This window comes from Mustelus asterias, chromosome 3 (genome assembly GCF_964213995.1).
Source record: "Mustelus asterias chromosome 3, sMusAst1.hap1.1, whole genome shotgun sequence".
Classification (NCBI taxonomy): domain Eukaryota; kingdom Metazoa; phylum Chordata; class Chondrichthyes; order Carcharhiniformes; family Triakidae; genus Mustelus; species Mustelus asterias.
This window is the reverse complement of record NC_135803.1, coordinates 20,631,039-20,653,349: the sequence shown is the minus strand read 5'-3', so window position 1 is coordinate 20,653,349 and position 22,311 is coordinate 20,631,039. Positions and strand designations below refer to the sequence as shown.

The window sequence follows — 22,311 nt, the reverse complement described above, 5'->3', positions numbered from 1 at the left end:
AACTGCTGATTTGCTTTGTGAACAGGGCAATTTCTGGGAGCACTTTGCTGAATGCATTGCTGTCTTTCCTGGAAACTGTCCCCATCATTATATTGAGTAACAGAGCATGCCATTGGCTGTGGTGTGTGTTTTTTTTTCAGAAGCTTTATACTTCACTCATGTCAATATAAGAAAGTAGTGACTGGAAAATAGTTACAAAGCAAACATTCAATTGTGTGGTTCTGGTGATGTACATGCTCTCTTAAAATTAGCAGAACCCAAAAATTGAATAATTTCACTCTTAAATTATATAGTGTATAGTTCTTTTTACGTTCGATGTTTCTCTTCATTGTGAAAGCCCATCTGAGCATAGTAGCAGCACCCTGAAGTGGCAAGGAATCATGCTGATGTTGACTTTTCGCTTTGAAGGTGTACAACACTACACGAGTGATTTCAATTGTGTATTGCTAATGAAGAAACTATATGCTATACAAGACTAAAATTAAGGATGCATTATGGAAAGTTCTTTCAATTTCCTTTACACCTATGTAAATTTAAGCAGCAGGTATCAATTAATTAAATGTGTATACTCATTATAAAAATTAACAATGCTGGTTGTCATTGGCAAAGTTTGTCAGCAAAAAGAAGTAGCCCTCGACAATGGCCAGGGTATTATGGGATCTCCCACCTGGCGAGATGCTATGGTCCAGCTAAACTGAATGGAGATGTAAATGATTTGCCGCATCTGTCGGGGTGGCAGGGAGGACCATAAATCCTTGGCCAATGTTTATCCCTCTTTCAATTGCCTGAATATATCAAAATGTGATTGAGGTCCACGGAACATCTATGCTGCTGCCAGATTTATTTTTAAATTGGATTATTTTATCTATTGTTCCTTTAGAAGTAGGATAGAAACCCAGTTGTAACTATAATTTGAATACAAATTCTACAAAGTGCCTCATCGTCTTAGATGGAGTATACATAGGACCTGTTTCTTTAAAAAAAAATCCAATGATTTCAGTGACCAGTGTTTTAATAATTTATTCATTCAAATAATGCATCATTAAACTTTGCTTGTTCCTCTGATTTTTCTCAACCATTTTCAGCATGCAATATTTATGTGCATTGAAATTACACTTGTTTGTGTTGTTGCATATATATATTTTTTAAATTACAGATTATGCTTTAGGGTAATTTCTATAATCTGAAATTATTTTCAGAAGAAATCTATCCTTTTAAAATGAGAAATAAAATGTTTATTTGGCTCGAAGGGTTATGGTTTACATTTGTAAACTTCTGATTGGAAAAATATGAAGCCCTTTGTGATCTTGTGCTCATAGTGGTTGCAAAAAACTCCATCTTTACCTGGGGAAAGTAATGGAGTGTACTTTTGTAAATTTGATTTTTTTTAAAATCTGGAAGCGTACACTTGCCTCGCTCATGGAATAGCAAGTAAACGAAATTTGCCAATTTAAACAAATAATCATATAGTTTACCTGAACCTCTACGTACTATATTTCTGAAGTCTGGCAAATGACTTATTAATGAATTACACTTGATAGATTTTTAAATTTTATTTCCAAATTGATGTCCCACTAACTTATAATGGTACACCACGTTGTTGCAACATCATGGTGTAATTATATCTGTTGTACGCAACTTTTCTTTTTCCAAAATTAAAACAGTAGATGCTGGAAATACTCAGTGGATCAAGCAGTATCTGTAGAGAGAGAAACAGAATTAATGTTCTCCGGTTAAGGAGGTTTCCACAGCTACTGCCATTTCCAGCTTCTCCTGTTGCATTTGCATAGATGGTCTTTGGCCTTTGCATTTGTGTTTTATCTGTGGTTGTATTGTGTTTCATTCTGCAGTGAAGTAAAGTGATTTTACAATGATTGATTGATACAAGACTGTTGTTTAAAGGGTAGCACAGTAATGAATTTCATTTGTATGTGGTGTTGTTGACATTAATTTACTGGATGTTGTAAGCTGTTTAGAATTCTTATGGTCAGAGGACCACTTCCTTGTTCATTTATGTAGATTACCTGGTTGCATTTATTCTTGCTAGCAGCTGTGAGCAAATGTTGTCCCAGATGTTAACTCCAATAATTATATATCGTGGAATAATGAGTTCAAAACTAGTGTTTACCTAAGGTTCATTTCCAAGATAGCTGAGCAGAGTGACAGACTCTCTGTTCCTTCCGCACCTTAGTGTTACAGCTGTCCCCGCTAATACTTTTTTGAAGCTAAATGGACAACCAATTAAAATAAATCAACCAAAACTGGGGGACAAATGAAAAGGAATACTGCATCAAACAAAAAACAAACTGGAGCGGAAACTTAAAACATAAACCAAACTGTCCCCACTTATAGTTGTTGTTTCTCATTCAGCATTTAGTGGTGCACAAAGCAGACTTTAATCTGTTTCCAGAACTAGTTTTAACTGGAACAGATCGCTAGCCTGTCGCCAGAGGCTTATTGCTCGAGGGCCGCCATGCCGCATCATTCATAACTGACCAGGTGTGTCTCCCACTCTTACCCCCTGCCATTGGCATTGTCAGAAGGCATCTGCAGGTTGATACTCAATCTGGCAGTGTTATGAACACACCTTACTTGGCCATCCAAAACCAGGGGCGGGACTCAAACCCGGAGATTCTGGCTTGGGGGCAGGTACACTACCTACTGTCCCCGCTTGTACTATTTTGGTTAAACCGATTAAACTAAATTAAACAAATTGAGGGACAGTGTCAGGGTGGGCAGGAATGTGGTGTTGAGGTTACAATCTGATCAGCCATGATCTTATCGAATGGCAGAGCAGGCTCGGGGGGCTGAGTGGTTTACTCCTGCTCCTAATTCGTATGTTCATGTACTTGTACTCTTCTGGGTAATGCCCCATTTATATTCTTTTGGGAATGGTGGCACAGTGATTAGCACTGCTGCCTCACAGCGCTGGGGACCCAGGTTCGAATCCCGGCTTGGGTCACTGTCTGCACATTCTCCCTGTGTCTGCGTCGGTTTCCTCCGGGTGCTTCGCTTTCCTCCCACCATCTGAAAGACGTGTTGGTTAGGTGCTTTGGCCATGCTAAGTTCTCCCTTAGTGTACCCGCGCCAGACTGTGGCAACAAGGGGATTTTCACAGTAACTTCATTGCAGTGTTAATGTTAGCCTACTTGTGACACTAATAAATAAATTTAAAATAAAGTTCCAACTTATAAGTGAGTTCATGCCCATCATCTGTTTAACAATGCAATTGCCTTAACAAATGTAATTGCTACACAACGTAATTTCCATTCAGCAAGATGATTGCAATTGGACCTTGATTGATGGAAGAGATGCCGTTTTCCAACCTTGGAGACAGAAGAGACTTGGAGTTTGGATACATATCATTAAAATGTCATATAGGCAATACTCGGAAGAATGAATGAAATGTTGGCCTTTACATTAAGAGGAATAGAGATCAGGTAGAAGTCATGCTTCAGCTATACAAAGCCACGGTACTGCAACTGGAGTGCAATGAGCAGTTCTGGAACCGCACCTTAGGAAGGATACATGGAGGAAGTGCAGAGTAGGTTTACCAGAATGATACACCGAAGGTTAAATTACAAGGAGTGATTTGATTGAAGTTTTTAAGATACTAAGGAGAACAGATAGGATAGAGTATGAGAAACTGTCTCCGCTCATTGGTGGTTCTGGGACTTGGGTCTTTGTTTTTAAAAAAAAGCCAGTTCTTTCAAGAGTAAAGGAAACACTTCTTCATGTAAAGATTGGAACTCTCTTCTGTAGTGGCAATTGTTGCTAGATTAGTTGTTAATTGTAAAAATCAGATTTATGAATATTATATATTATAGACAAGCTAATACTTGGAGCTAAGTCACAGCCATGGCCCTATTGAATGGTGGAATAAGCTCAAGGAGCTAAATGGTTGACTCTTGTTCCGATATTCCTTTTAAGGTCAATCAATCGTAATAACTTTTCTGTTTAAAGATGTAATAAATGGATGATAAAAGACTGGAATGTCCTGAAAATCCAGTAGACATTAGGAGCAAGAGTACACCTTCGAGCCTATTCTGCCACTCAATACAATCATGGCTAATCTTCTGCCTCAACTTAATTTTCCCGTTTGCTACCATATGCCTTTAATGCCCTGAGAGTCCAAAGTTCTGTCTATCTCGGCCTTGTATCTACACTTTGGGGTAGAGAATTCCAAAGACACTCAACCCTCTGAGTGAAGAAATTTCTCCTCATCTTAGTACTAAACGAGTGACCCCTCATCTTGAGACTATACCTTCATATTCCAGATTTCCCAGTCTTGTATATTTCAATGAGACCACCTCTTATTATTCTAAAACCCAGGAAATAAAGGTTCAGCTTACTCAGCCTTTTATTTTAGGCCGACCCCTCATCCCAGAAACAAACCAAGTGAACGTTCATTGTACTGCCTCAGTGCAAGTACAGTGGAACCCCGATTTTACGCACCCCGATTTAGTGCGAAATTGGATATGACGCGATGAACCATTGGACCCTTTTTTTTTGCTCTTTCCGGTTTAGTGATTTAGCGCGACCCCGATAACATTCGTGATGACATTTTATGGACCCCAACCATCGCGTTACAACGGGGCTGCACTGTATATCCTTCCTTGGACGTGGAAATTGAAACTGTGCATTGTACTCCAGTGTGCTCTCATCAAAACCTTATACAATTGTAGCAAGACTTACTATTTTTACTCCAATCTCCTTGCAATGGAGGACAACACGCACTCAAATCCGAATTGCTTGTTGTACCTGCATGCTAACTTTGGGTTCTTTGTATGAGTACACCAAAGTGTCTCTGAATATTAACATTTACAAGTTTCTCACATCTGTTAAGAAATATTCTGTGCCTCTATTCTTTCTAACCTCCTATTTCCCAAATTATACTCCATCTGTCACCTTGATGCCAATTTAACCTCAGTAAATCTAAGTAAATATAGTAAGTGTAGAAAGGGCTTCATTCAGAAGGAAATAGGCAATGAAAGGTCAAACAGTCAAGAAAAGTTGCCCTTCAAGAGGAGATCGTTGTGGATAATGTACAGAGTTGATTGAATTTCCTTGAAAATTCACAGTTTTATAACAAATCCTGTTCTAGAAAGATACCTGGTAGTATTTTTAGTGGTGCAGTTGATAATAGTTCAGTCCTGGTTTTCTGCTGGAGAGTTGTTGGGGATTATTTTCACTTAACGCAATGTTTTCACAATCTATAAAATGGAACAGCAATCGCTAGTTTTTCCTTTGCAGCGGAAATTCCATTTTGAATATGCCAAATTTATCCCCTTTGTGAATATCAACCAGTAATTTTCATTCTGACGAAGGAGGCATCATCTCATCTCTCCTCTCCTCTCCTATATTGTATATGTGCACTATACATTTTGTAGCTACTTAATATTCTGACAATTCCTGTTAATGACCAGCGGGGTATGTTGTATGTGTGTATTTATTAGTGTCAGAAGTAGGCTTACATTAACACTGCAATGATGTTACTGCAAAAATCTTTCGTTGCCGCACTCCTGTTCCGATACACTGAGGAAGAATTTAGCATGGCCAATGCACCTAATCAGCAATGTAGGAGGAAACCCATACAGACAAAGGGAGAACATGCAGACTCCGCATGTGCTGACCCAAGCCAGGAATTGAACCTGGGTCCCTGGCGCTGAGGCAACAGTGTTAACTGCTGTGCCACCGTGCTGCCCGTCTATTGTGCCATTTAATGGAAGTTATTGTCCGCTCATTGTTTAGTTAGCTACATTGTACCAGAGTGAACACAGAACATTTGGGTAGCGTTCAGCTTTTGGAATTTCTCATTTGTCACATTAAGACCAGCCTTACAGAGTAAGGGTCATGTGGTCTGAGCAATCATTCAACACCTAACGTGGGGAATCTCCAAGGGGAGTCATTTTCCTAATTAGAAAGAGTGTACAATGGACTAGCTCAAAGCACTCAGCTAATGAAGCAACCTAGTAAATAAAGTTAATTTGTTCAACTTGAGAAGCTGTACTCTGGGAGTACCTCTTCACATCATTAAAAAATATAATGCTAGAATCTGAGAGAGAATTTTGCTGAAGTAATACAGGGAACAAAACCACAAATCCCCGAGCAGAAACAAGATCACTTGGAATCCACTAATAAGTGCAGGAGAAAGTGTGAGCTAATAAGACTGCAGTAGGGGAAACTAAGGCTCTGAGTGAACAGGATAAGCGATGGCATATCTCTATATGCCAATCAGATTACAGTACAAAGTCTGGGAAGAGAAGTGCAAATTAGAGTGAGCTAATTGAATGCAAAATCAGGTGCAGAAAGAGACATAAAAAGAGGAAAAGAGATATTGGATGGAGAGAGGGAGAAGAAAAGTTGATGACTGACACAGTGGTAATGTCACCGGATTAGTAATCCTGTGTCCCAGGCTAATGCTTTGGGGATATGGGTTCAAATACCACCATGGTGGAATTTTAATCCAGTGATTAAATCTGAAATATAAAACTAATCTCAGTAATGGCGACCATGACAACCATCACTGATTGTTGTAGAAACCCTTCTAGTTCATTAATGCATTTTAGGGATGGAGATCTCTCATCCTTGCCCTGTCCACCCTAAGGGTGGCACAGTGATTAGCACTGCTGCTTCACAGCGCCAGGGACCCCAGGTTCAATTCCAGCTTCGGGGGCACTGTCTGTGTGGAGTCTGCACATTCTCCCCGTGTCTGCATGGGTTTCCTCCGGGTGCTCCAGTTTCCTCCCACAGTCCAAAGATGTGCGGGTTAGGTTGATTGGCCATGCTAAATTGACCCTTGTATCAGGATAAATATATCTTAGAAATCTTAGAATCTTAGAAACCCTACAGCACAGAAAGAGGCCATTCGGCCCATCAAGTCTGCACCGACCACAATCCCACCCAGGCCCTACCCCCATATCCCTACATATTTACCCACTAATCCCTCTAACCTACGCATCCCAGGACACTAAGGGCAATTTAAGCATGGCCAATCAACCTAACCCGCACATCTTTGGACTGGGAGGAAACCGGAGCACCCGGAGGAAACCCACGCAGACACGAGGAGAATGTGCAAACTCCACACAGACAGTGACCCAAGCCGGGAATCGAACCCAGGTCCCTGGAGCTGTGAAGCAGCAGTGCTAACCACTGTGCTACCGTGCCGCCCCCATATATGGGGTTACGGGAATAGGGCCTGGGTGGGATTGAGGTCGATGCAGACTCGATGGGCCAAATGGCCACCTCCTGCCTTCTAGGGATTTTATGATTCTATGATCTGGCCTCAGTGGAAGGGAAATTTGAGATGGAATGTTGTCCTTGCTGATGATGCCCACATCCATGAAAGAATAGAAAGAAAATTGAAATTCACGATTATTGAATATCTAACAATAAAACTTCCATTTCTAAAGTGCCTTTTATAACCTCAGGGAATCCCAAAGTGCTTTACCGGTATGAAGTACTTTTTGAAGTATAATTACTGTTGAAATGCAAGAAACAGCAACTAAAACCTGAAGAGACAGGACATGTAATTGTTAATTTCCAGTGCCAGAGAGGTACAATGTCTGTGATTAATGCTTAGCTCATTGTTAAAAGGATCTCGGACGGCTAATCCAGGCTTAATTAAATATGTAAGGTCCTTAAATGGCTCCAGGACTGGCTTGTTGCATTACTTAACACCAGCTCTTACATCTTGTCATGAGTCTTACTTTGATTCTACTGTATAAATACTTGCTGTTCAATACATTTCAATAGCAAGACAAACAGAGGGGTGTAGTTTATGCCACTGAAATTCAGACAGTAATTTTCAGATTTGCACATGTATCACAGAATTGTTAGTGTAGAGGAGACCATTTGGCCCATCATGTCTGCACTGGCTCTCTGAGCAATTCGCGTAGTGCTGTTCTAGCCGTAACCTTGCTTGTTTGTTCTTTTCGGATGTTTCAGTTTGAACTTGTCTCCAGCATGCTGTCAGGTAGTTTATGCCAGACCTTAAACATTCACTATGTGAAGTTTTTTTTCTCATCACTTTTTTGCTTCTTTTGCCAATTACTTTGAATCGGTGTCTTATCATCCTTGATCCTTTCGCAAACGGGAACAATTTTTCCCTACCCACTCTGGTCAGACCCCTCATTATTTTGAACAGCTCTATCAAAGCTCCTTGCTGCCTTCTTTTCTCCAAGGAAAACAGTTCTAATTTCTCCAATCCATATTCCTAACTTAAGTTCCTCATCCCAGCTACCATCTGCCCTTATTTGAAGTTGCTGTAGCAATTGTGTGGAAATAATGGTGAATGCCATTAGCCTCATCATTATTTTGAAAGCAAATTAGGAGGGATTATGCTATTTTTATTAAACTTAATTTGCAGCGCTTGTAAAGTAGCCAGCAAGATGTGATTGTTGTGGACAATAGGTGCATCAAAGTGACTTTCCGACCAATAAAATCATGCTGGAGAATCAAGTGCTCTGTTATTTTCCCTTATCCCCTGGCCTTCTGCACCAGTCTTTACAAGGTTCTTTAATTTGTTTGTCACGCCACTCAAGTCTTTCTCCATTAATCCTGTATTGTCCTAGGTGAATCGAGGGAAGAAAGAACCTTCAGGAACTGGATGAATTCACAGGGGGTGAGTCCCTTTGTCAATCACCTTTACAGGTAAAACATGTTTATCTTCATGTTTCTTCTATAAAGAAGTGAATGATCTGTAATACTATTGCTCCCACTGGAAGTTTTAGCTCCTTAAACATCATTTGCTTTTTAGACGCAGTCTTGGCTCAAGTTAAGGTTAGTTCACAGAAATCAAATGTGGAGTATCTGACAGCATTTTGGACTCGCATAAATTTCTTGATACATTCCATATGAACAATTTTTCATAAACCTAAAAACAATTGGAATCACAGTAGAGCAAAGGAGTTGGCCTGGTCACTGTCTGTGCGGAGTTTGCATATTCTCCCCGTGTCTGCGTGGGTTTCCTCCGGGTGCTCCAATTTCCTCCCACAATCCAAAGATGTGCTGGTTCGGTGCATTGGCCATGCTAAATTCTCCTTCAGTGTATCTGAACAGGCACTGGAGTGTGGCAACTAGGGGATTTTCACAGTAACTTCATTGCAGTGTTAATGAAAGCTTACTTGTGACTAATACATAATTTTTTTAAAAGTACTAACAAAAGGTGTTGTGTCAGTCTGGGGCCAAGGACATGTGGCATAACATGAAGTCATGCTTGGACCTTTGCTTCTTCTAATGTACGTACAAGGTCTGGATATCAAACTTGAGAATGTCCATATTAGTAGACAACACAAACGAGGGGTGAGAAAAGATTACGAGGCTTGTCACCGAGCATTCCATTCACTAAGTGATCCAACTTCGTACTGTGCCTTCTCCAGCTGCTTGTATTGCTAATAACAAAGGGAGGCAAATAGACAAAAAGACCTGTGACTAGTTTCCAGAGTAATTCTGGAAATTCCTCCCTATTACACAAGGAACTTCAGTGTGTTTGAGGAAACTGTGGGTTATCCAAGACCTTTCATGAGGTGAACGTCGCACTCCTTAATGTCCCTCCACAGATTTGGGGAACAATTTGTGAATTTGTCAAAGCCTATGTAACCAAAATATAACACTCTTGAATGTTGATTTTTCACTTGCTGAACAATATTTCGTAGAATCCTGTTTACTTCCTCTCCAGTTAGATTTCTTATGAACTTAGTCACTGGCTATCCTGAAGTCCTTTCCCTGCATCCATGCATGTAAGATGTGGCTTATGTTTCTTGGTTCCTTTTGAATAACACACAACAGTATTCAGCTAATTATACTAGCCACCTACAAGACCATTCATTTATCCAAATGAACTTTGTATTAACTCTTTTTATTAACCATTGAACGTACATTATCATTGAATTATCATTATCACGAAAGAGGTAGTGTTGGGCAAGTTAATGGGGCTAAAGGTAGACAAGTCTCCTGGTCATGATGGAATGCATCCCAGGGTACTAAAAGAGATGGCGGGAGAAATAGCACATGCACTAGTGGTAATTTACCAAAATTCTCTGGACTCTGGGGTGGTTCCGCAGATTGGAAAACAGCAAATGTGATGCCACTATGATTTCTATGATTTCTATGATTCACTGTTTAAAAAAGGTGGTAGACAAAAGGCAGGTAATTATAGGCCAGTTTGCTTAACTTCTGTAGTAGGGAAAATGCTTGAATCTATCATCAAGGAAGAAATTGTGAGACATCTGGATATAAATTGTCCCATTGGTAAGACGCAGCATGGGTTCATGAAGGGCAGGACATGTTTGTCTAATTTGGTGGAATTCTTTGAGAACATTACATGTGCAGTGGACAATGGGGAACCTGTGGATGTGGTGTATCTGGATTTCCAGAAGGCATTTGACAAGGTGCCGCACCAAAGACTGCTGCATAAGATAAAGGTGCACAGTGTTACGGGTAATGTATTAGCATGGATAGAGTTGGTTAACTAACAGAAAGCAAAGGGTGGGGTAAATGGGTGTTTTTCTGGTTGGCGATCAGTGACTAGTGGTGTGCCTCAGGGATCAGTGTTGGGACCGCAATTGTTTACGATTTACATAGATGATTTGGAGTTGGGGACCAAGTGTAGTGTCAAAATTCGCAGATGACACTAAGATGGGCGGAAGAGCAAAGTGCGCAGAGGACGCTGAAAGTCTGCAAAGGGATATAGATAGTCTAAGTCCTAAGGGTCTGGCAGATGGAGTACAATGTTGGTAAATGTGAGGTCATCCATTTTGGTAGCAATAACAGCAAAATGGACTATTATTGAAATGGTAAAAAATTACAGCACGCTGCTGTGCAGAGGGACCTGGGTGTCCTTGTGCAGGAATCTCAAGGAGTTGGTTTGCAGGTGCAGCAGGTAATTAAGACAGCAAATGGAATTTTGTCCTTCATTGCTAGAGGGATGGAGTTTAAAAACAGCAAGATTATGTTGCAGCTGTATGAGGTGCTGGTGAGGCCACACCTGGAGTACTGTGTACAGTTTTGGTCTCCTTACTTGAGAAAGGATATACTGGCACTGGAGAGGGTGCAGAGGAGATTCACTAGGTTGATTCCGGAGTTGAGAGGGTTGGTTTATGAGGAGAGATGGAGTAGACTAGGGCTATACTCATTGGAATTCAGAAGAATGAGGGGAGATCTTATAGAAACATATAAGATTATGAAGGGAAAGATAGAAGCAGGGAAGTTGTTTCCACTGGCGGGTGAAACTAGAACTCGGGGCCATAGCCTCAAAATACGGGGAAGCCGATTTAGGACTGAGTTGAGGAGGAACTTCTTCACACAAAGGGTTGTGAATCTGTGGAATTTCCTGCCCAGTGAAGCAGTTGAGGCTACCTCATTGAATGTTTTAAGGCAAGGATAGATAAAGTTTTGAACAGTAAAGAAATTAAGGGTTATGGTGAGTGGGCGGGTAAGTGGAGCTGAGTCCACAAAAAGATCAGCCATGATCTTATTGAATGGCGGTGCAGGCTCGAGAGGCCAGATGGCCTATTCCTGCTCCTGGTTCTTATGTTCTTTATGTTCTTATACTTTTGTGAAAAATAATACAATAACGGAGTCATCGTAGAGATTTGGGAAACACTACTCCCTATTTAAACCATTCCTTGTTCCTACTGTTTGTCCCAATTGGTTTCATCATTTCCCAGCATCTCCCCGCCCACCCCCTCACCTCCAAATAAAATCCCAGCGGTAGGGGTGCGTGAAGTAGAAAGAGCCCTCTAGGTTCCCTCCTGCCATGACCCCTCAACAATTTTACGCTGGGGCAGCGAGCTGCCCACCCTTGCCCCAATTGGGGCCCTGACGCTATTGATTATTGGCAGCCATTCAGTTCAAGGACAACTAGGGATGGGCAACAGATATTGGCTTTGCCAGCGACACCCACATCCTGTGAAAGAATAAACTACAAAAGGCATGAATGCAGTTTTTTATCACATATTTTCTATATAAGGAGAGTGGATAAGGGTGTTGCTAATGATGTACAAACTGTAAGAAGTCTCACAACACCAGGTTAAAGTCCAACAGGTTTTTTTGGAATCACAAGTCTTCGAAGCACTGCTCCTTCATCAGGCGAGAGCCCACTGCAGATCTACAGACTGATTTGCATCAACTGTGCAACTGTCAGACAAATTAAATTCACCGCTGACAATTGCACATTGGGTGAAAAACTACATGATTATATATAAATGGAATAGAATTATTAAAAGGGAAACTTGATTAGGGACTTTGAAAATAAATCTCTTATTCTAATGTCTGGATAATTTGGCAAAGCGAATAGAATACTGGCACACGTCAGTATAGAAATCAGTAAAGGTTATGCAAGTACTGTGTAATACACTGGTTAAACCATACCTGGGGCGGCTTAGTGGTTGGCACTGCTGCCTCACAGCGCCAGGGACCCGGGTTCGATTCCCGTTTTGGGTCACTGTCTGTGTGGAGTCTTCACGTTCTGCCTGTGTCTGCGTGGGTTTCCTCCCACAGTCTAAAAGATGTGCTGGTTAGGTGCATTGGCCCTGCTAAATTCTCCGTCTGTGTACCCGAACAGATGCCGGAGTGCGGCGACTAGGGGATTTTCCACAGTAACTTGATTGCAGTGTTAATGTAAGCTTACTTGTGACACTAATGAATAAACTTTAAACGGGGTAAAATTTTGACATCTCTGTCTTGACAGTAATATTCTGGCAGAGTACATCTTCTACTCCATTGTAGAATCTGTATTATATTCCATCAGCATTCTCGATGAGCTGAGAGCTTATTCAAATCAACCAAGGCAAAAAAGTGACACAAACAGACAATCTGCAACCTCAAAAGTTTTTTAAAAATCCACCAAGTTCAATAACTCACAGAACACTATAATCCAAATAGCTGCAGCTGAGTGCCCTTTTAAATAGAAGTGTCCAGTCAGTTAGTGCCTGAAACAATCCTGTGAAGTTGTACTCAATTGCATTGGTCTCCTGAATTTTGATGCATTCTTCTGCTCCCGAACAATGTCCCAGCCGTCTAAATGAAGTGACAAGTTAAAATAGGTGTTAGGTCATGGAGGAATGGTCCAAACTGTTCTTGAACTGGGATAGGGTTTCAATTGGATTTGTTTTCTTTTCCCATCACACTGGATCTCACTTTCACCAAATCCTCCAACTTCTCCACACGGGGGATAGTCATTGACTTCAGGAAGTGTAGTGGAGGGCATGCCCCTGTCCACATCAAAGGTGATGAAATGGTCGAGAGCTTCAAGTTTCTAGGTGCCTCGGGAAAGCAGCCAGCATAATCAAGGGCTCCGCGCACCTGGGACATCCACTCCTCCCCAATTGGGGCAAGGGCGGACAGCATTTCTCTTCCACCTTCTTTCGTCGGGAAAAAGATACAAAAGTTTGAGGATACGTACCATCTTGATAATGTTTTAGCCAATTTGTTCCAACAGCTTCTTCCCTGCTGCCATTAGACTTCTGAATGGACATACCTCGTATTAAGTTGATGTTTCTCTACACTTTAGCTATGACTGTAACATTATATTCTGCATTCTCTCCTTTCCTTCTCCCCTATGTGCTCTATGAACGGTATGTTTTGTCTGTATAACTCGCAAGAAACAATACTTTTCACTGTATTCCAATACATGTGGCAAATCAATTCAGTTCAAAATTCTTAATGGCTCAGCTATGTCAGGCATTTCATGTGTACAAGATCACACGCATAGATACCAGGATTTTACCGAAAGATGTGCTGGTTAGGTGGATTGGCCATGCGAAATTCTCCCTCCGTGTACCCGAACAGGTGCCAGGCGACTCGGGGATTTTCACAGTAACTTCATTGCAATGTTAATGTAAGCCTACTTGTGACACTAATAAATAAAGTTTAAACCTGGCACAATGTATAAATTTATAACTGTTGGGTCAGAATCTTGGAATTCGCAAACCTCATTGTGGAAGCACCAGCAAGAACTGAAAAGTGTTAAAAGCAAAGATCCACCATCGCCACCTAAGTAAGGGCAGTTGGGGATGAGCAATAAATTTTGCCTTTGTCACGTCCCTCGAACAAATAAAGAAAACTTTGCACTGCATTGTCACCACCAGAGCAGGCTTGTTTGATTAAAAAGGAAAAACTGCAGTTGTTAGAAATCAGAAATAAAACCGAACATGGTATGGACAAATAGACATTCTGTTCCCATCCATAAAGAGAAAAGACCTGGTGATGACATTTTGGTTACACACATTTCATCATGATGCTTGTTTGACACTTATAAAGTTCACACAAAATGCTTACCTGCTGCTGTTTTGTTTCAATCCAGTGACCTGACTGATAGCTTAGTGATATTCCAATTATATGACAAAGTCACTGTACCAGTGGATTGGAACCGTGTCAACAGGCCTCCCTATCCACAGCTTGGGGCCAACATGAAGAAAGTATGTTGAATTAATTACCTCCTTTTAATCAATCTGAGATCACTAATAATGCTTTTTGTTTTAGAATGTGTGCTTTGTGCTGGGCATAGGTTACATCATAAATACTAGAAATTTGACTTGGTGGGCGACATTTTTATTCTGTAATAAAGCTGGAAGAAACTGTTCATTGTTAAACTTCTTATAGCCAATGGGTAAAGGAGCAGACCAGATGTCAATCTGATGCTCACCTGCAGTATTTGAATGATCTTGAAATGCCACAATTGTTGACTCAACATGCTTTTTGACACTGCAGAATGTCCCAATTGTTGCCCCAAAGCATCTGGAAATGACTGTTTCCCCAGCATTAGCCTCCTACTGGAGTCTCTTTGAGACCTGAACCCCAGTTAATACCAGGAGCTTGTCCATATGTGACATCCTGGAATAATCCAGCAAGTTAAATGTGAGCATTGAGCAAGGAATCACCAAATTGACTTTCTGCAATCTTTAAGCACTCTGACAAATTACTCCATGGAATAGCTGTCTGACCTTTGGAATCTATCAAAGACTTCCCTTCACTCGTTGGCATCCATAAAATCATCTCTCCCTGGGAAATTTAATTCATGGAGCTTAACAGGTAGATAGTCAACAGCTTTTCTCAAAGGTCGGGGAGTCTAAAACTAAGTTTAAGGGGAGAGATACAAAAGGGTCCAATTTTTTCACTGAGGGTGATGAGTGCCTGGAACAAGCTGCCAGAGGCAGCAGTAGAGGTGGGTACAATCTTGTCTTTCAAAAAGCATTTAGACAGTTACATGGGTAAGATGGTATGGAGAGATATGGGCCAAATGTGGGCAATTGGGACTAGGTTAGTGGTAAAAACTGGACGGCATGGACAAACAAAGAACCAAGAACAATACAGTACAGGAACAGGCCCTTCGGCCCTCCAAGCCCGTGCCGCTCCCTGGTCCAAACTAGACCATTCTTTTGAATCCCTCCATTCCCACTCCGTTCATATGGCTGTCTAGATAAGTCTTAAACGTTCCCAGTGTGTCCGCCTCCACCACCTTGCCTGGCAGTGCATTCCAGGCCCCCACCACCCTCTGTGTAAAATATGTCCTCCTGATATCTGTGTTAAACCTCCCCCCCCCCCCCCCCCCCCCCCCCCCCCGCTTCACCTTGAACCTATGACCCCTCATGAACGTCACCACCGACCTGGGGAAAAGCTTCCCACCGTTCACCATATCTATGCCTTTCATAATTTTATACACCTCTATTAAGTCTCCCCTCATCCTCCGTCTTTCCAGGGAGAACAACCCCAGTTTACCCAATCTTTCCTCATAACTAAGCCCCTCCATACCAGGCAACATCCTGGTAAACCTTCTCTGTACTCTCTCCAAAGCCTCCACGTCCTTCTGGTAGTGTGGCGACCAGAACTGGACGCAGTATTCCAAATGCGGCCGAACCAACGTTCTATACATCTGCAACATCAGACCCCAACTTTTATACTCTATGCCCCGTCCTATAAAGGCAAGCATGCCATATGCCTTCTTCACCACCTTCTCCACCTGTGACGTCACCTTCAAGGATCTGTGAACTTGCACACCCAGGTCCCTCTGCGTATCTACACCCTTTATGGTTCTGCCATTTATCGTATAGCTCCTCCCTACATTATTTCTACCAAAATGCATCACTTCGCATTTATCAGGATTGAACTCCATCTGCCATTTCTTTGCCCAAATTTCCAGCCTCTCTATATCCTTCTGTAGCTTCTGACAATGCTCCTCACTATCTGCAAGTCCTGCCAATTTTGTGTCGTCCGCAAACTTACTGATCACCCCAGTTACACCTTTTTCCAGATCGTTTATATAAATCACAAACAGCAGAGGTCCCAATACAGAGCCCTGCGGAACACCACTAGTCACAGGCCTCCAGCCGGAAAAAGACCCTTCCACTACCACCCTCTGTCTTCTGTGACCAAGCCAATTCTCCACCCATCTAGCCACCTCCCCCTTTATCCCATGAGATCCAACCTTTTTCACCAGCCTACCATGAGGGACTTTGTCAAACGCTTTACTAAAGTCCATATAGACGACATCCACGGCCCTTCCCTCGTCAACCATTCTAGTCACTTCAAAAAACTCCACCAGGTTAGTGAGGCATGACCTCCCTCTCACAAAACCATGCTGACTATCGTTAATGAGTTTATTCCTTTCTAAATGCGCATACATCCTATCTCTAAGAATCTTCTCCAACAACTTCCCCACCATGGACGTCAAGCTCACCGGCCTATAATTACACGGGTTATCCTTCCTACCCTTCTTAAATAACGGGACCACATTAGCTATCCGCCAATCCTCTGGGACCTCCCCTGCGTCCAGTGACGAGACAAAGATTTGCGTCAGAGGCCCAGCGATTTCATCTCTCGTCTCCCTGAGCAGCCTTGGATAGATTCCATCAGGCCCTGGGGATCTGTCAGTCTTTATATTCTCTAACAAACCTAACACTCCCTCCCTTGTAATGGAGATTTTCTCCAACGGTTCAACACTCCCCTCCGAGACACTCCCAGTCAACACATCCCTCTCCTTTGTGAATACCGACGCAAAGTATTCATTTAGGATCTCCCCTACTTCTTTGGGCTCCAAGCATAATTCCCCACTTTTGTCCCTGAGAGGTCCGATTTTTTCCCTGACAACCCTTTTGTTCCTAACAAGTTGGACAAAAGGGCCTGTTTCCATACTCCAAGCTCTTAACAGAAGATCCAAATCTTCATTCAGCTGAAGGACTTCCAGCTCATAAAATACTTGTGATTTTACTTTTGTTCGGAAGAAACAGTACCAAGGCCATACCCTGTTTCCTGCTTGGTAGGGACATAATCAGTGTCCACATATCCACTTCATTCTTCCACTGGTCCTGAGATTCGGACTCTACCTGCCAATGGTCTCAATCATAACCTGATAATTTACACTTGCCTTCAGCCATTCTTCAGAAAAACTACTGGAATTATAATCCTCTGTCTTAAAATTCTTTTTTGTTATTTCCGACATTTGCCTTTCGGCAACCCTCCCCTGCTGTAATTTTAAACCTCTTACTGTCAATATGTGAAGAAGGAGACCAGAAATGGATCTTTACTCAGTTTCAGATTCGTTCACCAACTGAAATGTTCCCAGCACCAGATTCTTAAGGGTGGGATTTTCTGGCCGCGCTCACTCCAAGACTGGAAATTCTCGCCTGAGGTCAACGGACCTTTGCATGGTCCACCCCTGACTGTTACGATTCCCGTGGTGGGCAGGACAGGAAAAACTTTGCCCTAAGTGTCCCTTTTAAACTCATTTGAGTATACCAATTTTTAAAGAAAAAACTAATTAATAGCCTCTTAGCCACTGTAACAATAATCAGAAGCTTTAACAAAAACTTAACAAATTAATTAACATAATGTTCCTGGGGCTGATGATGCACTCGATCACTGTGACACCCACCAGTTGTTGGAGTGTTTCTTTGTATGTGCACAAATAATTATCCAACAAGTGCTCCCAATCTGTATACATTTGACCTTAATTTAGCCAATTAAGATTTAACCTCGCTGTCTGAATCATTTGCTTCTTAAATTTCCCAATTTTTTCCCCAACTTGGAAATGTTGACTCCTGAGGGAGTGCAATCGCACAGGCACCAGTTATCCTGTGGTACCTCAGCTAAGTTGCCATTCTTGTGTCAAGCTGGATATTTACTATCAACATGCCATTTGGACTGGGAGGTATCACAGCTGAGGAGAAATTGAAAACAGAAGCTCCAAAGTATCTTTTCCCCATCTCTACTCAGTCCGTCCATTCTCAAGCTGATTAAATTTAAGGCCAATTGCAGGAATCTCCACCACTGCCTCAAGCGAATCCGTCAATCCATCTGGGATTGGTGTTAGAACCTTTAACCATTCTACTCAACTGTGTGGCTCAGTTCTACAATGCATATACCTTCACTAATTCACATTTTGGAAGTCTCTGATCTGTCTTCTTTAAACACATGCGGATCATTAGAGTAGAGCTTCTAGTCAAAGTAATTGTAAAGATGGTGGGGCAATTTTCCAGCCTTGCCTGGCGCAGATTGTTCCGACCTTGGAAAATAGCGTGCGGGCCCAAAAATCGGTTTCGCACCCGATGCCAAACGGTTTGCAATCGTCCTGGTCCCTTTCTGATGAAGCAAACCGAATCGTGCCCAGCAAGGGCACAAAACTGATTAGCATAAAGTAGCATTTAAATATTCATAGCCCGTTCGACGCCGGATTCTCCCAGCTCCCAGGACGTCCCGACCTTCGGGTGTGGCGTGAGACCAGGGACAATCTGTACTGGTCTCCACTAGCGGAGAGCAGGTGCGGTGGCCATGCTGGGGGGCTCGGAGGCCATTGAATCCCCTGGGTGGTTGGGGACATGGCTGGGAAGGAGTGGGGAGGGGGAGGGTGGGGGTAGAGAGAGAGAGAGAGAGAGAGAGAGACGGGGCTCCTGATTCGATATCTTTGGTCCATGGAGGAGGTTCCCCTGATGCTGGCCAACCTATCATTCACCCCATGCATTAAGCAATAATGCCCCTTGCTCACCCCCTCACTAGGGTCTGCCCCAATGGCGCCCAGCATGCCCAGCTCCATCTAACTGAGTTCCAGGCTTGCTCCATCTTTCTGGTTCTGGCCAATGCTGGTCCAGCTGTGGCCATTGCTTCCAGTGATGTTGTAGCAGCTCTTGGAGGCTGGATTCCTACCCTTGTAGGGACGGGAGCCCTGCCACCAGGCAGATCATTGACTGACTGAATAGTGTTGCTGCTCCTGGAGTGGCCAAGGCCAAGTTACTCCGGCTTCCCGGCCTGAAGTTGCAACACTGCCACCGGCATTAACTTCAGCACAAATGTGTATTGGAATTTCACTCTCTTGGGCTTTAGACAATGGAGGCTGCCAAAGATTCAATGACAAGATTTTAAGATCCGTAGATGGTAACTGAATGAAAATAACTTCAGAAATGTTTATTTTAAGGAATAAACTTGCCACAATTGAAAAATGTCTGCACGCTGTGTGTTGCTGTGTGTGTGTGTGTGTGTGTTGCTGTGTGTGTGTGTGTTGCTGTGTGTGTGTGTGTTGCTGTGGGTGTGTGTGTTGCTGTGTGTGTGTGTGTTGCTGTGTGTGTTGCTGTGTGTGTGTGTGTGTGTTGCTGTGTGTGTGTGTGTGTTGCTGTGTGTGTGTGTGTTGCTGTGTGTGTGTGTGTGTTGCTGTGTGTGTGTGTGTTGCTGTGTGTGTGTGTGTTGCTGTGTGTGTGTGTGTTGCTGTGTGTGTGTGTGTGTTGCTGTGTGTGTGTGTGTGTGTGTTGCTGTGTGTGTGTGTGTGTGTTGCTGTGTGTGTGTGTGTGTGTTGCTGTGTGTGTGTGTGTTGCTGTGTGTGTGTGTGTTGCTGTGTGTGTGTGTGTTGCTGTGTGTGTGTGTGTGTTGCTGTGTGTGTGTGTGTGTTGCTGTGTGTGTGTGTGTGTTGCTGTGTGTGTGTGTGTGTGTTGCTGTGTGTGTGTGTGTGTTGCTGTGTGTGTGTGTGTGTTGCTGTTTGTGTGTGTGTGTTGCTGTGTGTGTGTGTGTGTTGCTGTGTGTGTGTGTTGCTGTGTGTGTGTTGCTGTGTGTGTGTGTTGCTGTGTGTGTGTGTTGCTGTGTGTGTGTGTTGCTGTGTGTGTGTGTTGCTGTGTGTGTGTGTTGCTGTGTGTGTGTGTTGCTGTGTGTGTGTTGCTGTGTGTGTGTGTGTTGCTGTGTGTGTGTGTGTTGCTGTGTGTGTGTGTGTGTGTTGCTGTGTGTGTGTGTGTTGCTGTGTGTGTGTGTGTTGCTGTGTGTGTGTGTGTTGCTGTGTGTGTGTGTGTTGCTGTGTGTGTGTGTGTTGCTGTGTGTGTGTGTGTTGCTGTGTGTGTGTGTTGCTGTGTGTGTGTGTGTGTGTGTTGCTGTGTGTGTGTGTGTGTGTTGCTGTGTGTGTGTGTGTGTGTTGCTGTGTGTGTGTGTGTGTTGCTGTGTGTGTGTGTGTTGCTGTGTGTGTGTGTGTTGCTGTGTGTGTGTTGCTGTGTGTGTGTGTGTGTGTGTTGCTGTGTGTGTGTGTGTGTGTGTGTTGCTGTGTGTGTGTGTGTGTTGCTGTGTGTGTGTGTGTTGCTGTGTGTGTGTGTGTTGCTGTGTGTGTGTGTGTTGCTGTGTGTGTGTGTGTTGCTGTGTGTGTGTGTGTTGCTGTGTGTGTGTGTGTGTTGCTGTGTGTGTGTGTGTTGCTGTGTGTGTGTGTTGCTGTGTGTGTGTGTGTTGCTGTGTGTGTGTGTGTTGCTGTGTGTGTGTGTGTTGCTGTGTGTGTGTGTGTTGCTGTGTGTGTGTGTGTGTTGCTGTGTGTGTGTGTGTTGCTGTGTGTGTGTGTGTTGCTGTGTGTGTGTGTGTTGCTGTGTGTGTGTGTGTTGCTGTGTGTGTGTGTTGCTGTGTGTGTGTGTTGCTGTGTGTGTGTGTTGCTGTGTGTGTGTGTTGCTGTGTGTGTGTGTGTTGCTGTGTGTGTGTGTGTTGCTGTGTGTGTGTGTGTTGCTGTGTGTGTGTGTGTTGCTGTGTGTGTGTGTGTTGCTGTGTGTGTGTGTGTTGCTGTGTGTGTGTGTGTTGCTGTGTGTGTGTGTGTTGCTGTGTGTGTGTGTGTGTTGCTGTGTGTGTGTGTGTGTTGCTGTGTGTGTGTGTGTGTTGCTGTGTGTGTGTGTGTTGCTGTGTGTGTGTGTTGCTGTGTGTGTGTGTGTTGCTGTGTGTGTGTGTGTTGCTGTGTGTGTGTTGCTGTGTGTGTGTTGCTGTGTGTGTGTGTGTGTTGCTGTGTGTGTGTGTGTGTTGCTGTGTGTGTGTGTGTTGCTGTGTGTGTGTGTTGCTGTGTGTGTGTGTGTTGCTGTGTGTGTGTGTGTTGCTGTGTGTGTGTGTGTTGCTGTGTGTGTGTGTGTTGCTGTGTGTGTGTGTGTTGCTGTGTGTGTGTGTGTTGCTGTGTGTGTGTGTGTTGCTGTGTGTGTGTGTGTTGCTGTGTGTGTGTGTGTTGCTGTGTGTGTGTGTGTTGCTGTGTGTGTGTGTTGCTGTGTGTGTGTGTTGCTGTGTGTGTGTGTGTTGCTGTGTGTGTGTGTGTTGCTGTGTGTGTGTGTGTTGCTGTGTGTGTGTGTGTGTTGCTGTGTGTGTGTGTGTGTTGCTGTGTGTGTGTGTGTGTTGCTGTGTGTGTGTGTGTGTTGCTGTGTGTGTGTGTGTGTTGCTGTGTGTGTGTGTGTGTTGCTGTGTGTGTGTGTGTGTTGCTGTGTGTGTGTGTGTGTTGCTGTGTGTGTGCGTGTGTGTGTTGCTGTGTGTGTGCGTGTGTGTGTTGCTGTGTGTGTGCGTGTGTGTGTTGCTGTGTGTGTGCGTGTGTGTGTTGCTGTGTGTGTGCGTGTGTGTGTTGCTGTGTGTGTGCGTGTGTGTGTTGCTGTGTGTGTGCGTGTTGCTGTGTGTGTGTGTGTTGCTGTGTGTGTGTGTTGCTGTGTGTGTGTGTTGCTGTGTGTGTGTGTTGCTGTGTGTGTGTGTTGCTGTGTGTGTGTGTTGCTGTGTGTGTGTGTTGCTGTGTGTGTGTGTGTTGCTGTGTGTGTGTGTTGCTGTGTGTGTGTGTTGCTGTGTGTGTGTGTTGCTGTGTGTGTGTGTTGCTGTGTGTGTGTGTTGCTGTGTGTGTGTGTTGCTGTGTGTGTGTGTGTGTGTGTTGCTGTGTGTGTGCGTGTGTGTGTTGCTGTGTGTGTGCGTGTGTGTGTTGCTGTGTGTGTGCGTGTGTGTGTTGCTGTGTGTGTGTGTGTTGCTGTGTGTGTGTGTGTTGCTGTGTGTGTGTGTGTTGCTGTGTGTGTGTGTGTTGCTGTGTGTGTGTGTGTGTTGCGTGTTGCTGTGTGTGTGTGTGTGTTGCGT

General features: G+C 43.4%; 1 protein-coding gene across 2 annotated transcripts in view; it reads left to right on the top strand.

Moving 5' to 3' along the window:
* Window positions 1-22,311, top strand: part of LOC144487614 (plastin-1-like) — a 143,909-nt gene that overhangs the window by 104,381 nt on the left and 17,217 nt on the right. For both annotated transcript variants that reach the window (XM_078205705.1, XM_078205708.1), the window contains exons 11-12: window positions 8,574-8,652; window positions 14,306-14,420. In XM_078205705.1, coding sequence (XP_078061831.1) covers window positions 8,574-8,652; window positions 14,306-14,420 — 194 coding nt within the window. The remainder of the gene's footprint in view (window positions 1-8,573; window positions 8,653-14,305; window positions 14,421-22,311) is intronic.